Consider the following 17476-nt stretch of genomic DNA (forward strand, 5'->3'; position numbering starts at 1 on the left):
GCTCTCCTCCTCTAATCATGTGAAGGATCTGAATTCTCAAAATGGTGGAAAGGTGTGGTCCTCTCCTGAGACCTTTTACCCTTCTTGAGTCAGGCCACTCCTCCCAGGCTCCACCCTCTTTCTGAAGAGTGGAGACTCTTACAGGGGTAGACCGGTTGCCTGGAGCATAACACTCCATCAGCTCCCCACTTTATGCATTGCCTGTGTTGGTGAACAGATGTTGGGAGCAGTGAGACCCCTGGTATAAAGCAGGCTGGTTTGTCATCAGAACTTGGCTCAGGGGGACAGGAGGGTTGCCGTCTTATGAAACCCAGTTTGGGGGTCTCTGGCTCAAGGGGATTCAACCAACAGGCTCCAGCTCAGGTTTAGAGCCAGAGTCTGGGTTCAGAGCATCCATGACTTTCTGATCCAGCTTTTGTAGTTCTTATTAAATCTCTACTCCACCTTTCCTCCAAGGAGCAAAAAGGGGCATATATGGTTCACCCCTCTTCATGTTATCCTCACAAGGTCGGTTAGGCTGAGAGATGGTGACCATTCCTACTTCAACAATCTAGCAGGTACACCACACTGTCTCACACTGGTTGGGATCATAGGCCATATCTGTCAGAATAGAGAGGGGGGAGAAGGGGTTCTGCGGCCCACTCAGATATATAGAGATATGTTGTGAGCGGCTGCACCTAAAACTGTTTGCTTTTTGAGTTTTAATTTAATCTCTCTCTCTCTCTCTCTCTCTCTCTCTCTCTCTCATGTTTCTTTTAAGAGTCCACTTACCGTCATCAGGCCACAATTGACGATGAAGTTGTTTCTATGGAAATACTAGACACAGCTGGGCAGGTGAGTCAGAACTCTACAGATCCCTACAATAGAAACCAAATGCCAGAGAACTGTAAGTAACTTCAGAGGAAGGTTGTGAAGCATTGCTAAGCCAAATGATAGACGTTAAAAGCATTCAAGAGGCAAAAGGGGACATGCCAAAAGACAACGGGCCAAATGGGTAGGGAGGTGACATCTTATTTTCCTTGCCTGTAATTGTATTATTATTATTATTATTATTATTATTATTATTATTATTATTATTATTACTATTATTACTATTATTACTATTATTACTATTATTACTATTATTACTATTACTACTACTACTACTACTATTAAATTTGTATACTGCCCTTCATCTGAAAATCACAGGGCAGTTCACAACTTAAAATTTCAAAATGAGAACACAAAATAGGTCTCCATTGCATAAGAGGGCATTTAGGGTGATCTAAATGGACCAGAAATCGGGGGGTGCGCGCGCGCGCACACACACACACACACGGTTAGAAGTCCCTGTTTTACTACTGCTCCTATTTTTCATGCTGCCTTGTTTATTTTAACGTAGCATCAAAGTACCATAAAACCATTGAAGGAATGCAGGGTAGTAATGCTTTCTGCTAGTATTGCTGCTCTAGGGCTTGCACATTTAGTGCCTGGCCCCGGAGAATGGACACTTTTTATAGATCGTAAACAAAAGCCATAGCACAGCAACACTAAATCAGAACATAGTCCTCTGCGGTCCAAAATATGGGTCCAAAAAAACCCCTTGATTGTGTCTTTTGACCACACCCATTCTTCCTGCCTCTTTTTTCAAAACAGGAGGATGCCATTCAGAAGGAAGGCCATGTGCGATGGGGCGAGGGCTTTGTGCTGGTCTATGACATCACCGACAGAGGGAGCTTTGAAGAAGTCCTGCCCCTTAAGAACTTGCTAGACGAAGTTAAAAAACCCAAGAATGTTACCTTGATCCTAGTTGGAAACAAAGCAGACCTGGACCACTCAAGGCAGGTCAGCACCGAAGAAGGGGAAAAGCTGGCCACCGATCTAGCCTGTGCATTTTACGAGTGCTCTGCTTGTACAGGGGAAGGCAACATCATGGAGGCCTTTTATGAGCTTTGCCGGGAAGTGCGGCGCCGGAAGATGGTCCAGGGCAAGACCCGGAGACGGAGCTCCACCACTCACGTCAAGCAAGCAATCAACAAGATGCTCACCAAAATCAGCAGCTAAAATATTTCGCTTGTTTCGTTAATATAGAACATCTCAACTGAGGTGGGGTGAGAAGGCCGGATTGTAGGCAATCAACGAGATGGTGAAAGCTTTGCTCTTCCCTAACCCCCCCCCCAAACCATCACATTACTCTTCCTGAAATTAAGAGAAGCAAAGCAGGTTTCTGGAGTTGGAGCAATTACCAAATTGAATATTTTTTTAAATAATAAATTCACAGGGTCACTTAGAGAATGTACCAGATCGCTTACTGTTTCCCCTACAACACAGCATGTTCACCTCTCACTATTATTTGATGACTTATCACTGGCCAATAGGTAAATGAGTCCAGTTTTACTGGGTGATATATTCTTTTATTGGGTCTTTTACCACTGGCAACTTAGGCTGTGTACACACAACATTTTATTCTAGAATCAAAGGAATGCAGTATTTGGTTTTTTTCCTACGTAGTCCACACACACAGGCTAAATCTAGTGCATTTTTATTTATTTTTGGCCCCTCAAAAGTGCTTCTTGAGAAACTGGTTTCATTCAGAAAATAAAAGCTCCTTGCAAGTTGATTCTGCGTTGCCCCCACAGTGTGTCCACTTGAAAGCAGATGTAGATGGTCCCAGTAGTGGGGGTTGCATCCACACCTACTCAATGGCTTTGATGAAGGATGTATAACAAGAAGGGAATCATCGCTTCCTCCTTCATTCACCTTGGTGGATGTGCAGGGAGGAAAAGGTGTGGCTAACCTAATCGAGGGGAGGGTTTTTCAAATCTGTACTGAGTAACCACATGCACTCTTGTGGACAGCAGGCTCTAGAATCAGTCTACTTTGAAGGCATGTTGAGAATGAGCGAGAATGGTTGAGCATGTTAAGGATGAGCAAGAATGAGAAGTGGAGACAACATCAGTGCTGATTTCCAGCAAGATCTTGCTGAAGTCTGGCAAGATCTCATGAGATTTTGATCAGGTCTCGCAATACCTTGCTGGAAATCAGCATCAAGGCCAGAGCTTCTCCACCAGGGGCAGAGACGGTAGGACTTCACCTCATCTCATGGGTGGGCCAGGCCTGGTTAGTGTGTACACAGCATTAATCTGCATGTTGCCGATTCATATAGCATTGATCAAGAACATCCACCCTTTCTGCCGGATGTCTAAACCCAACCATAATCTAAGAAAGCAGAGGAATTGTCACCTTATTCCTCCAGTGTACTTACTGGCCTATTGCAAGTGGGCAGCTTAGCAAGTGACTGCATCAGCCTTCCCACCACCAGGATGTTTTGGATCACAACTCTCAGCAGCCCCAAACAGTACCTTGTTGGAGAAGGTGGTCTAACTTGCTCATTGTGGGCAAAGTGGCCTGTTGCTATCTGCATATCTACATAACACAGAAGGCCGTCTCTGGGTTAGGAGAACACTATGTATCTGGCTGTCAACCTATGGAGGGTATGAGATGGATTTCACACGTTTCACTATATTAATGCATGGTCAATTTTTCTTAAGAACAAAGCTGCCTCTTTCCTTGTGTCACTTTTCCTGAACCTTTATAATGCCTACATTTTAGTAGGATATCTTTGTAAACTCAGCTAGCGGAAACTCTTCAACGAGTTGGTAGGCTCAACTGGATTTGTTACGTTATGTTAAAAGTTTATTTTTATGCCGCTTTTCGGTTCCTAAAGCCTCCCCAAAGTAGTACAGAAAAGTGAAAATGCAAAAAATAAAATATCAGTTACCAAGAGATTGTATGAAAATGACACACTATACGCTTGGCTGTGTATCTATGTTTGTAAGCCCTGCAGAGTTAGACAGGAAATAATACTCATTTCTTTCACAAAGGTTTGGCTTTTTTCTTGTTCTGCTTCCTAACTGGTGGATCCATTTCTACTTTAATTGGAACGGGCTATAAAGGTCAGGTCACAACTGATAGTGGCACACCTTAGCTCCTACTTATTACTTATTATTACTTATTGACAAGCCCCATTTGTGCTGATCAAAAGCTGTATCTGTCTACAATATGAGCTTGGTACTGGAGCTGATTCCAGATTGGGTGGAGCTTGATTTGTGCATATACGAGCATCTGAATTTCCTTCTAGAACGGTTCCAATACATTTTTCTGCTGGCTAGTCGAGGCACCAAGTACCCAAGGGTGGTCAAGTTGCTTTGGTGCCTGAGGCAGAAAATATCCCAAGTGCCTGTCCCTGTCCCTGGCAATAAAAGCACAACAACAACCAATTAAATGAATAAAAGTGTGCTGTCCTTTCGTGGGGCACCCCAAATCAGCTGTCTTGGGGCAACTGCTTCAATCTGCCTCAGATATGGGGAATCTCAGGCCTGGAGATCAAATGTGGCCCTTCAGGCCCCTTCATCTGGCCCTTGGGGTTATCACCAGGCCACACATACCCTCTCCAGCTGCCCCTCTTACCAGCCTGGCTTTGCACCCACCTTCTGTGGGGAAAAGCAGAAGTTGATGTAGTGACGAGAGAAGGAGCAGGGAAAAGCCATCTCCAAGCAAACAGTTCAGATCAGCTGCATGGGGGGGGGAGAGAGAAAGGGGTGTCAGAAAGAGAAAAAGGGGGATAAAGTCCTTTACATTAAAAAAGCTCCCTGTCTGTGATGTAGAGGAACATCTGAAAGCTCTGATCCCCACCCCTGTATCCCTGCCAAGTTTATTAGGTACCCAAGAAGTTTACGGTGTGACCAACACAGAGGCCTCTATAGGAATCAGCACACTTGAGCTCCCCAACAAGTCTGGCTATTGCTGTCATAAATGGTCAAGATTTCAGGAGGTTATTTCCCACTGTGCTGTTAAAATAATAATAACCTGAAAAGATGGGTTATGTTCCCTTTAGCCTGGCGATTCAGTCGTCAAAGTGTTACAGCCGACTCTTTTATTGCAATGTGCTCCTGCCTAGAGCCCAGAGTACCACTTTCGAAAAGTGTTGAAGTATATTAAAGCTTTGCTTCCAGAAGTCTTTCAATTTTGGCAGCCGTGTTGAAAGGAGCCAATGTAACATGACCCCCTTTCAACTGGGTTTCCAGCAGCAGAAAGTCGCAGGGTTGAAATAGCCCCTATTACTTTCCTTACATTGAGTTCTTTCTTCCGTCACCACTGCTCCAATTCCCCAACTTGGCTCTCATGCTTTCTGCCATATTCTGCTGGGACAGCCCTTAGTTTCAGGCTTGGAGCCAGCACCCAACATCCTGGGCTGACCCATTGCCTGGCTGACTCACCTCTGTACCCCCTCACCTGCTGCCCCTGGTGGTTGCGCTGCCACCACCTTCCCACCCTGTTTTCAAGTGTGCATAAAAGTAAAGGGACCCCTAACCATTAGGTCCAGTCGTGGCCGACTCTGGGGTTGCTGCGCTCATCTCGCTTTATTGGCCGAGGGAGCTGGCGTACAGCTTCCGAGTCATGTGGGTCAAGCGTGCTTAACCTGGCAACAATGAGCTTGTTCCACTGACATAATTTTATTGTTGATTTTATGCCATTCACTGCCGCGAGCTATTTTTCTTAATCTAAGTGGTATATAAAATAATGCAAGCTCGCTTGCACGTGCAAAAGGAAGGCTGGTAGCTACTCCCAACAACCTCTTGCTGCTTATCTAACAGCCGCCGTGTGCTAAATCACTCCTGGCCCATGAAAGGACCACCGCCAGGTAAGTCCACGAGCAAGCATGCAGCTAGGTGAGCTCAGAAGCATGTGATGGGGGTGGTGAGCATGCTAAAGGCTGAGGAACCACCACTACTGGGGTCCCAGTCAGTGCTGAGAGGGGACTGAGGGCAACTTCCACAGAGCCTCTCAAAATCCAAAGCTGACGCTGTTTACCATATTAGCCATCTGATTGACATATGCATGTTTTGCTGCACTAAGTGGAGGCAGTGAGTGTAGTAGCAACTGTGGTTGAGTTGTGCAGAGGCCTACAATGGCCATCGTTTGGCTAAAATTGGTGAGAGATGTCAAGTCAGGGAACGTGGATTCCATTAAACACAGAGTTCCATACCCTCCAACATATCTTCAATGAAAATAGGGCTATTATTATTATTATTATTATTATTATTATTATTATACTCCACCCATCTGACTAGGTAGCCCCAGCCATCCTGGGTGGCTTCCAACATAACTAAACATTAAACACTGAAAAAATTCCCTATACGATGCTGCTTTCAGGTGGCTTAGGGGTCAGATAACTGCATACACTCCAATGTTTCTCGAATGAAAATAGGGATGTCCTAAGAAAAAGTGGAGTGAAATCAGAAAATGGGATGGCTTCTGTAAATCCGGGACTGTCCCTGGAAAATAGAGACACCTGGAGGGTCTGGAGTTCTGCCTGTAGTGAAAGTGGTTTTAAGCCAGGGTTGCATTAGCTAACAGGAAGGATATGCTGCAGCAACAGCTCAATCTTACACACATTTATTTATAAATGGGTGCCAAATCTTGAAGTTTAAAAATGTCTGGTTCTTGAATCCGGGAGGCACAACCCAGAGCAGATTAAGGAGGTGGCCCGGCTAAGGCAGCGTTTCTCAAAAGTTTGTTCACAGACCGCTTGAAAATGACTGGCGGCCTCAGCAGACCACTTAAAGAACTTTCATAGCACAGGCATAACTCATATTTTAATAACATCTTTCCTCCAGTGGCAGCATCGCAAGAGCCAGCATTGTATTATGTTAATTGTGGGCTCTAGCCTAGGTGCCTTGGGAAGATCTCCTTAAACTGGTAATTTTTTTTGGGGGGGGGGGGATTGGTAGGCTGCACCAGTACAGTATTAAGAAAACCACAGGCCCAGTTGTTGTGACCCTGTTTGATTACTTGGCCTTGGTCAGAAGAGGGAAAAAAGCATCACCAACAACAAGAAAAAGTGCAGGGCCAAGCACATATGTTCTCAACTGTTCTGCAACATTTCAGCAGACCAGCTGAATCTGATTGGAGTTAGCAGACTGCTAGAGGTCTGCATGCCTTAATTCGAGACCCTCTTATGTGTAGTAGCTGTAGCTGTGTAGTAGAGCATCTGCATGGAAAAAGTCCCAGATTCAACCCCAAGTATCTCCAAGTAGCTCTGGGAAAGTCCCCGTCTGAAGACAGACGAATGGTCTAACTTGGTAGAAGACTGCTTCCAGTAGATATTTCTAAACCACCTTGCAGGATTGCTGTAAGGATTCCCAAGGTCTTCATTTTAAAGTGCCACAGGGTATGATTATATAATCATAGCTGTCAACTTTTCCCTTTTCTTGCGAGGAATCCTATTCGGAATAAGAGAATTTCCCTTTAAAAGGGGGGAAAGTTGACAGCCATGTATATAATCTCTGTTCACTAGATGGTGCGCCACAGTCTGAGAACTGATGCTGCCCCTCAACTGTCCTGATAAAATCGGGACATTACTGGCTGAAATGACTGGCAGAATCCGAGATTTGGGAGAAGAAACAATGGAGGAGGACTGGAAAAAATTTAAGGACTATTTACAAAAATATTATAAGTTATATGAATGTTAAGAACTTGCATGACTTGGAAAATCTAGCTTCAGCAATAAGATTTGGTGATATGGAAATTAAGTTACAATTATGAAAGGACTAAAGTTTAAAGCAACATTATATCTATTTTAGGGTAAAAGTAAATTAATAATAAGTATTTTAAACCCAAAGTATAATTATTTGAAAGTACAAAAGAATGCATGAAACAAGGTAACAATTTGCTGATACTTTTATTGTAAAGAATGCAGGGTGAGGGAGATGTGGGGAAGTCCGGTTGGTTATGAAAAAATGTCTTGGAAAGATGGATTTCTTTTTCTTTTCTTTTTCTTTTTCTGTTATTTCTTTTATATATCTGACTTTACATCTGTACCTGGAAAAAAAGCAATAAAAATATTTTTTTTTTAAAAAAAAAGATAAAATCGGGACATCACGTTTTTAGGACCATGCTCTCACAAGGCAGCCCCAAAATATATGAGAGCACAGCGCCCCAAAATCCACATTTGGGGTCTCTGTGCTCTCGCAGGAGTCACGTGACTCACATGGGAGCACGGCCCAGAAGATGTGTGTCCTGGTTTTTGGCCTGGACCTGTTGGAGGCCATGCTGATGGAGACGTTGCAGTGGGGAGACAGGAGTGTATCATCTCACTTTTTCCAGGCAGGAACATTCCAGGTCTGAATGTGCCCTTTGTACTCAGATCCCCTTACATGTGGCAAACCAGCACTTCAGGGAGGTTCCTGGGCCTGCCTTCAACGTGATGTGCTGACTTTGTAACTAATAGTGGCATGAGGGCTTTTTCAAACAAGCAAACTGCAGGCAGAAATTTATTTGAAGTGGTGCAGATGGTACTGACTCTGTTCCAAGTCAATACACAATCGGTCATATTTTCAATGGTTTGGCATTACACAAAACTTGTGGAAGGCAGCCAGAAAGGAAATGTCTTTGAAACCCCTATTATTCATATTTTGTTCTATCAATGATTAGCCTCAGCTCAACGCTAATCTTTTTTTTTTCTTGATTTGAAGGTGGGGTGGGCATCGTTTCAACATGCATATTCTGTCATACTTTGTACTAGAGGAGAAGGGACCTAAATGATTTTTGCCAGATGGACATTGAGTTTGGCTGGTTTTGGTCCCCAACCTCAATTATTTTGTTTTTAATGGCTTGAGGTATTCACATATCTTTTCAGAAAGGAAACGAAAGCATTTGTAAAATATAGAGGCTTTAACTGAACAATATTTCTTGGCTATTTGGCATAACTGACTTTATTTTCCTTGAAAACATTAATCTATAATAAAAGTGTCATTTTAAAAGCTCTCAGCTTTTGGATGCTGTTTCCACCTTCTGTGCCAGAAGTTAAATGTAACATTTCAGTCATCTTGTTCCATGATGACGGAGATGGAAGATTACAGGACCAACAGTTAACTGTGAGGATGGCTGTGTATGCGCCGTACATTTAAAGCACATATCTTCCCCCAAAGAATCCTGGGAACTTAAGTTTGGGAACTCCTTTGTTAAGGAGGCTGGGAATTGTAGCTGAATGAGGGGTAAGATGCAATTCTTGGGCTGATTTGCAGGAATTTATGTGCTTTAAATTTGTAGTGTGTAGGCAGCCCAAGACTAAGACCACCCCAAGACATTATGCTGACTGAGGTGAAGGACAAGATTGTGTCCCTCATTCCATTCCAAAATAGCACCCCCTACTATTCCATATACCCAGCTTGACCAGACTGGCTGCTGACTGCAAGCTGTATGGCACACAGACACCCTGTCCTCCAACATCCTGCTGCCTGCCGTTCCCCAGTATCTGCACCTGAGGAAGCCATCTTGTACTGCCTAATTCTAAGGCCAGCCCTGACTAAGACTTAGAACTTAGTATAATGACTTATCTACTTGGGACTTTGTCGTGACCACCTGTAGCAGAATTGAGGCCTACCACCACACACCTAAATAAAAAATAAAGTGACACCCCCCCCCCGGATATTCACACTATGAAGCCAGTGGCCTTAAGAGAACACTAACCTGTGACACTTCTCACTTACTGCTGCCACCATCTCTCAATCCACCCTAGTACTTTAGTGGAAATAAATCCCAAGAGCTGTGGCTTAGTTTGGGAGTAAAAGGTAAAGGTAAAGGTACCCCTGACCGATAGGTCCAGTCGCTCATCTCGCTTTACTGGCCGAGGGAGCCGGCGTTTGTCCGCAGACAGCTTCTGGGTCATGTGGCCAGCATGACTAAGCCGCTTCTGGCAAACCAGAGCAGCGCATGGAAAGGTCGTTTACCTTCCCACAGGAGCGGTACCTATTTATCTACTTGCACTTGACATGCTTTCTGTTAAGTTGTGGGTGAACATTTCAGACAACACAGCGATTCTTCAAACAGCTCTTGTTTATTCACAGGCGAGAACAGAACAGAAAAGAACAGGAGGGTTCAGCCAGCCTGCTTATATAGAGCTCCACTACAACGCAACAGTAACCACTTTCTGTAACTATCCAATCACTGAACGCCACTTTCAATCCCTTATTTGCATATGTGGACCTAAGTGAAAACTATCTACAGTATACCCCTGCTGACCCAGGGTGAGAACTTCAGTACATAACACTTTCGAACTGCTAGGTTGGCAGGAGCTGGGACCAAACAATGGGAGCTCACCCCGTCAAAGGGATTCGAACCACCGACCTTCTGATCAGCAAGGCCTAGGCTCTGTGGTTTAGACCACAGTGCCACCCACATCCCTTCAGTTTGGGAGTAGTACCTACCAATCACTGCTGCATGAGGTCAGCCTGTTTCTCCCTTATCCCTCCTTGGTCAAGCTTGTGCTGAGGGTCAGCATGAACAGGCTGTGGGCTGACACCAGCAGGGGCACCACCAAAGGATGCTGGGGATCTCAGGTGGGCAGAGTGTTGCTGCATCCATGTCCTGCTTGCAGGCTTCCCAAAAGATATCTGGTTGGCTGTTGTGAGAACAGGATGCTGGACTCGGTGGGCCATTGGCCTGTTGCAGCAGGCTTGTCTTATGTCCTGTGGGGACCTGAAATAGTTTCGACAGCATCACTTCATGAATCAGCCTCCCTCTGGTAGCAATTCTTCCCCCGCATTTCAGTCTGGCTCATTGAAATGAACCCATCAGCACAAAGTACATTGGTGGAGACAAAGACAGATCGAGCTTGCATAACGGCTGTGGGGGAATTCTCCCCAGCCTCCTTTCACATCCTAGTCACAACTCCATTCGTAGAGCATGGAAGATGCATCATTGCTGTTCCAGACAATTTCCACTAAAGTACAAGATCTACAGGAAAGGAAACAGAAGGCCATTGCCAGCCTGCCATGAGCTCTTGGGATGAACTCGGGCTGAAGAATACAAACAAGCAGTGTTTATCTAGTAAAGTAAAGGGACCTCTGACCATTAGGTCCAGTCGTGACCGACTCTGGGGTTGCGGAGCTCATCTCACTTTACTGGCCGAGGGAGCCAACGTACAGCTTCTGGGTCATGTGGCCGGCATGACTAAGCTGCTTCTGGCGAACCAGAGCAGCGCACGGAAACTCCGTTTACCTTCCCGCCGGAGCAGTACCTATTTATCTACTTGCACTGTGTGCTTTTGAACTGCTAGGTTGGCAGGAGCAGGGACTGAGCAACGGGAGCTCACCCCGTCGTGGGGATTTGAACTGCCAACCTTCTGATCAGCAAGTCCTAGGCTCTGTGGTTTAACCCACAGCACCACCCTCATCCTCGTAGTGTTTATCTACTTCCCACTGGAATCACAGTCCAAACACTCCTTGGTCTAATGCTGGGATAAGGAAACTTTTTCTGACTGAGGGCCACATGGCAGAGCTGAGTAAGGTCAGAGGCAAATGAGGACAGAGCAACAAATATAAACTTTACCTTTGTACACTGTGTGGAAACCTCTAGACATTCACACATCTCTCTGTCCTCTATCTAGGCAAGCAAAAGCACGATCAGAATTCAAGGACACATTCCTTGAAAAGCACTCGGAGGTCGGGGTGCAAAGCAAAGCTGATGAGAGGTGTGGCCTGCAGAAAGTTTCAAGAGCCAGACCAGGAGGGTCATAGTTGGGTCCCAGGGCTGAGGTTCCCCATGCTTGCTCTGATGGTCCTGTATTGTCCAATACAGCTGCATTCTGGAAGCCATGCAATCTGTAAAGGAGACTCCAAGCAGATTCTTCCAGTGCTGTTACCATATATGTAGAAGTTGGATTTAAGATCATTGCCCAGGGGCGGGGGCAGGCAGCTCAATCTGTGCCTGATTTCAAAGATGCTCAGACTGAGAAGATGGAATGAGAGGGGTGTCCCAGTCAGGAGTTCCCGCCCATACGTGCATTGATTAAACACTGCAAAACAGCAATCTCGACATTCCGTGCCATTGCATCAAGATTCCTTTTGTGAAATGTTTCAATGATTGCATGCATGCACTCTTGATCAGTAGGTAAAGCACCACACAGCCATCTCTATCTTAAGCCACCACAAGGCCACGGGTTACAATCACATTGAGGGTGCTTTCTTGGAGTGTTTTATCAATGCACGTATCGAGACAACAGTGGTCTGGCACCATCAGGACTGGGGTGATTTCTTAATTCTTGTTGCTATATTTTATTCCATGTACCTAGGACCGGATGAACTACCACCCACATTTGCAAAATGGATGGTTTTCAGGGTAGGGGCCAAAAGCATTCAGATGGTTACAGAGAGAAAAGACACGTGGAGTGCAAATGCTTTTTCTTCTGCCGGCTCTAGCAGGGTGTTGCAACTCATCAGACTTTGGGGTTCCACTGCCAGAGGCCTTAAAATGCAATATGTGAAATATGCAGCAGAGTTACCCTGGGAGAAGCTGCAGAATGGGCTGAATGTTTCTTCCCAAAGAGAGAGAAAACTTTTGCATTAGCATCACAGAGCTTTCAAGCCCAAGAAACCTCGTTTTGCTCCAAAGCATAATGCACAGTGTCAGCTGCGATATATGTGTCTAGCTCGACTAAATCCTTAAGTTTGTAGGGCAAGTTGCATGCCATTCCTTTGTCGTAACCCCTGTTAGACACGGGGAACTAATTAAGCATGATATGGCATTAGGATAAGCCAGTTGCCATTACAGCCTTGACGATTGCTTAGATGACAACACTTCATGATGTACTGGAAACTAATCTTGGGAGACTAAATAGTCAATAAATTAAATGCCCTACTGAAATCCAGACTTGGACACCATCAACCGGGTTTTGAATTACAAATCTCAACCCCGTGTGACTAGCCTTAGCAATAATATTTGCATATCCCGTGGCTTGATGGCTTTGTGGTTTATTTTTCTCTTAATTGATTTTCTGGGCAGATTCCCAGGGTTATAACTCAACATTGTTTGTAGCTGATAATTTTTTCTAAAACTGAATTACATCGACTTACAATTCACACAGTAGACAGCTTTGCTCATGTAAGGAATACTTGGTTTTACTCTTAGGACCAAACACTATTCCAAGATCAGCCCAAAGCAGAGGTTCTCTCAGGCTAAAGTAGCATTTGATGTCCAATCTATCTCTGTATTAAGGACTGTCAGGCCTGAGTCAGGTTTAAAGTTAAAGAAGAACTAGATGAAAGAAAAGTAGGTTCATATTCACACCATATATTTAAAGCATGATACCACGTTAAACAGTCATAGCTCCCCCCCAAATACAAGGAACTGTGGTTTATTAAGGTTGCTCAGAGTTGTTAGGAAACCTCCATTCTGTTCACGCCGCTACAATTCCCAGAGTGACGCTACAATTCCCAGCCACTCCCTCTTCACAGGGACCTCTGAAAGTGTCCCAGTTAACAAGTCATATGTTACAATTAGGGTTACCATGTGTCCTCTTTTTCCAGGACACATCCTCTTTTTCTTGGGTAGAGTCATCATAGTGATCCATAGTTAGAAGTATAAGTCGGCAAACATGTCCTCTTTTTTGCTCTTCAGAATATGGCATTGTTGGGAGAAAGCCTTGCCCAGCATCACACAGCTTCAATGGCCGCTGCTCCTCCTCTCTCGCCGTCAGGAAGAGCCTGCCTTTAATGCTCCGCCCCCTCAATATTGGGGGGCTGAGCCCCCTGCTAAGGAACACTGAGGGTGCTGAGGACACCTCTTCCCCCTAGAGTTGGCGTGCCTTATCTATATTAACCCGGGACATGGTCTAAACCACAGAGCCTAGGGCTTGCCAATCAGAAGGTCGGTGGTTCGAATCCCCACGACGGAGTGAGCTCCTGTTGCTCGGACCCTGCTCCTGCCAATCTAGCAGTTCGAAAGCACATCAAAGTGCAAGTAGATAAATAGGTACCACTTGGGTGGGAAGGTAAACGGTGTTTCCGTGTGCTGCTCTGGTTCGCCAGAAGCAGCTTAGTCATGCTGGCCACATGACCCGGAAAAACCGTGGACAAACATTGGCTCCCTCGGCCTATAGAGTCGTCCGCAACTGGACCTATTGGTCAGGGATTGCCTTTACCTTTACCTTTATTTATATCATCACAACAAGAATAAGTCAAAGCCAAGCTTTGGAACAGGGATGAAGAACATCTGCCACTCCACAGGACATATTCCTTCTGGGCAACTTTAGCATTGGGGGTGGTGTGTAAGGCAAAAGTGGGCAGAGCAATGAAAGTAAATATAACCTTTGCACAGTGAGAAGAGTGGCATACAGAGAGGGGGTGTGCCTTGGTGGAGAGAGACCCAAGGGCCAGATGGAGGAGCATTGAGGGCCACATTCATGTCCTAGAATGTGTCTGCAGGCCTAGGATCAACCCAGGACAGCACTGCTCAGCCAGGGAAAGAGGAAGCTCTGCGTTTGTTTCCCATTTTGAAGGTGTAATGAGCTTCCCTTCAAGCCCTTCTATTCTTCCTTAGAGTGGCAGCAGGTGTGCCCTGAAGTGTTCGCGCACAGCAGCGTTCCAAGGCTGAAATCTGAAAGCAGCAGATGTTTTGATCAATATGAGATGAGTACAGTTTTACACCATGCCATTTCTCCCCCCCCCCCCCAGGAAACACCAAGGAGACAAGGTTGCTTGAATGGGACTGAGTAAATTGGCGGATGCAGGCGTTCTGCCAATATTAACATATATATGAGGTTCCTTAATAGCGAGACATGTGCCTTCCTCTTCCTTTTCATTTTTCTAATATTTGAAATAATCACAGCGGATGTCGCCTGACAAGATCCACCGTGCGCTTTCGTTTTAAACAACAATCGCTCTCCTGTGGTTATTATGGAGTCAATAAGCAACATGCGGATTCCGAAGTTAATAAGCAAAATGCTAGTGGTATAATAACATTGATAAGAAAGAATGGAAAGAATGGAGGGGGTGAGGAAGAGCGAGAAGGAGTACAAAAGGGGGACGTGCTCTTCAAATTCCATCACTGTTTTAAGAAGCTCCTCTGCAGTCTCCTCAGGCACGGGAGGCGAATTCAATTCAATTCTCATTTAAAAGCAAACTTAGCTGATTTGCCCTGAAACAATGCACAGACCAAAACACAGCCATCCTTTGAGACTTGTACTTCTATTAATCCTATGCCCTTTTAAAATGTGGGTATTATTGTGGGGTGGGGGTTATTGGGTTGTTCCTTTTATTTTGATGGTGTATTTTGTGGTTTTATATTTTGATTTTATTCTGTGAATCGCCCTGAGACCTTTGGGTATAGGGTAGTGTGTGTGTGTGTGTGTGTGTGTGTGTGTGTGTGTGTGTGTGTGTAATCAATAAATTTATCCCTGTTCAATGAAGGGTGTAGCCAGTGTGCCAGCTGAAGTTGGCAGTAGACTTTCCTATCCATGGAAGTTCCTTGAGCCTCTAAGGACAAAGGCAGTTCTAGGACATGGGTCGGCAAACTAAGGCCCATAGGCCAGAACAGGCCCAATTCCCTTCTGGATTCGGCCAGCGGATGGTTCAGGAATCGCCTCATGGATCACCAGCACGCATGTTCTTTCCCTCTCCCTCCCTCTCTCTCACATGGCGGCAGCGCCTCCTCCCTCCCTCTTCCAGGCTTCTCCCCGCCCTGCCTAGAGGAGGAAGGGGGCTGGGCTTTGTTGGTGCCAGCAGCAGCAGCGCTTGAGTGGCCACCATTTTAAGCACCTCCTCTCCGGAGCCTTTTCGCATGCCGCTCATTGTCCCTCCACCACCGCCGCTGCCAGCCTCTGCCGCTCACAAGACACAGGTAAGCAGCCACCGGGGCTCGTGGTGATCTTGTAAATATATATATAGAGAGAGAGAGAGAGAGATAGAGAGAGAGAGAGAGAGAGAGAGAGAGAGAGAGAGAGAGAGAGAGAGTCAGTCCCATGGACTGCAAGAAGATCAAACCTATCCATTCTTAAGGAAATCAGCCCTGAGTGCTCACTGGAAGGACAGATCCTGAAGCTGAGGCTCCAATACTTTGGCCACCTCATGAGAAGAGAAGACTCCCTGGAAAAGACCCTGATGGTGGGAAAGATGGAGGACACAAGGAGAAGGGGATGACAGAGGACGAGATGATTGGACAGTGTTCTCAAAGCTACCAGCATGAGTTTGACCAAACTGCGGGAGGCAGTGGAGTGCCTGGTGTACTCTGGTCCATGGGGTCACAAAGAGTCGGACACGGCTAAACAACTAAACAACAACAATATATAGCCCAGCCCCCCACAAGGTCTGAGGGACAGTGGACCAGCCCCCTGCTGAAAAAGTTTGCTGACCCCTGTTCTGGGAGCACCCCCAAGTTACATACCTGTTCCTTCAGAGGGAGTGCAAGGTAAATAAAAGTAAATACCCCAGCTTCCAGACCTTGGATCCCCCCACCCACAGAGTCTCTGTCTTACCCAGATTCAATTTCATTCTGTGTGCTTGTACATGCTCCACTGGTGCATGCTGTCATCCCAAACATTGCTTCATTGGGCTCTTATTATATTACAATGTGGGTGATGCCCCACAAGAGATAGCGCTCATCAAAGCAAGCTGGGAAAGCAATTTGCTGATAATTGAGAATAAGGAAGGGTTCCAGCTTTCCCCATGAATTTGGAATGAAGATGGATGCTACAAAAACAAAAACTTACAGCATTATAACCATTAGCTCCAAGCGTGGATTGCATAAAGCAAAAAGGGGAAGATATGCAAAATGCATCACCATAGGAACTGCTCTCCAAACATGTGTGGGTGACAGAAGAATGATGATTAGGAGAGTCCCCATTGGCTGTAAATGTCACCTGCTTCTAGAAAAGAAATGAGATCAATGTGTGGTCTCTACAGGAGTGGAGAATGCGTTGTTCAATAATGGTTTGGCACAATAGACAAGGTTGTTCTCAGTGTGGCAAAGCTCTGAGCAGAGCCGGGAAATGTTACAGTTGATATGAATGACAAACAGAAATGCTCATGATCATTAATATCATTTTTTGTGTTAATATTGTGCAAGGAATATTTTTTTTAAACAAAAATTAAATCACATAGTATAAATCTTGGAAAATTCAGTTTTAAATGGAACTAGCTCTACTTTCTAGTTCAACATGTCCCAAAAGGAACCAATTCTAGTTCACATTTGTCCCTTTATAAAATGAACTAGTATGGTTCATGTTCAGTTCAACTTCATCCAAATGATCCTCAACAAAATAAATAAACAGGAGGAGGGGGGAAGCAAACCACACAAGAGTATGAATTTGAAGTGGAAATCGAAATTTTATCCCGAAATGGACTTAGTTCACCTAGCAGTTATGGGAACTACTTTCAGGTGCAGTTCATAAAGTTTTGAACTAATTTAGTGAACATTGTTGAACAAAACTAGTTCATTCCAAGCACTGGTACATAGCGCATACTAGTTAGCCAAGTCAATTCCACACTGCTGGGTCTCATTTGCTCCAGAGGCAGCTGAGAGATATGAGGGCGGTTTTTTTGTTTCAACCTTGTTGTTTGAGAAGCGTTTAAGGCTTAGAATTGGAAGACCATATGCAGAAATAGTCTAGAAATTTTCAAAATGCCCTCGAAGAGCACATCGTGGTTTACATGTAGAA

The 17476-nt window shown here is 45.1% G+C and overlaps 1 protein-coding gene and 1 long non-coding RNA gene across 5 annotated transcripts in view; one reads left to right on the forward strand and one right to left on the reverse strand.

Annotated features, from left to right (window-relative positions):
* Positions 1–3862, forward strand: part of RERG (RAS like estrogen regulated growth inhibitor) — a 94424-nt gene extending 90562 nt beyond the window's left edge. For all 4 annotated transcript variants that reach the window (XM_083461625.1, XM_083461628.1, XM_083461626.1 and 1 more), the window contains 2 exons: positions 761–834; positions 1636–3862. In XM_083461625.1, coding sequence (XP_083317751.1) covers positions 761–834; positions 1636–2043 — 482 coding nt within the window. In that variant the 3' untranslated portion in view covers positions 2044–3862. The remainder of the gene's footprint in view (positions 1–760; positions 835–1635) is intronic.
* Positions 3863–6757: 2895 nt separating this feature from the next.
* On the reverse strand, positions 6758–9325 carry LOC310687092. The gene is made up of 2 exons (XR_014516211.1): positions 7936–9325; positions 6758–7416 (listed from the first exon to the last, which is right to left on the reverse strand). It is a non-coding gene; the product is annotated as an uncharacterized lncRNA (long non-coding RNA).
* Positions 9326–17476: the final 8151 nt, after the last annotated feature.

Source organism: Podarcis liolepis, assembly GCF_965112155.1.
Source record: "Podarcis liolepis genome assembly, chromosome: 10".
Classification (NCBI taxonomy): domain Eukaryota; kingdom Metazoa; phylum Chordata; class Lepidosauria; order Squamata; family Lacertidae; genus Podarcis; species Podarcis liolepis.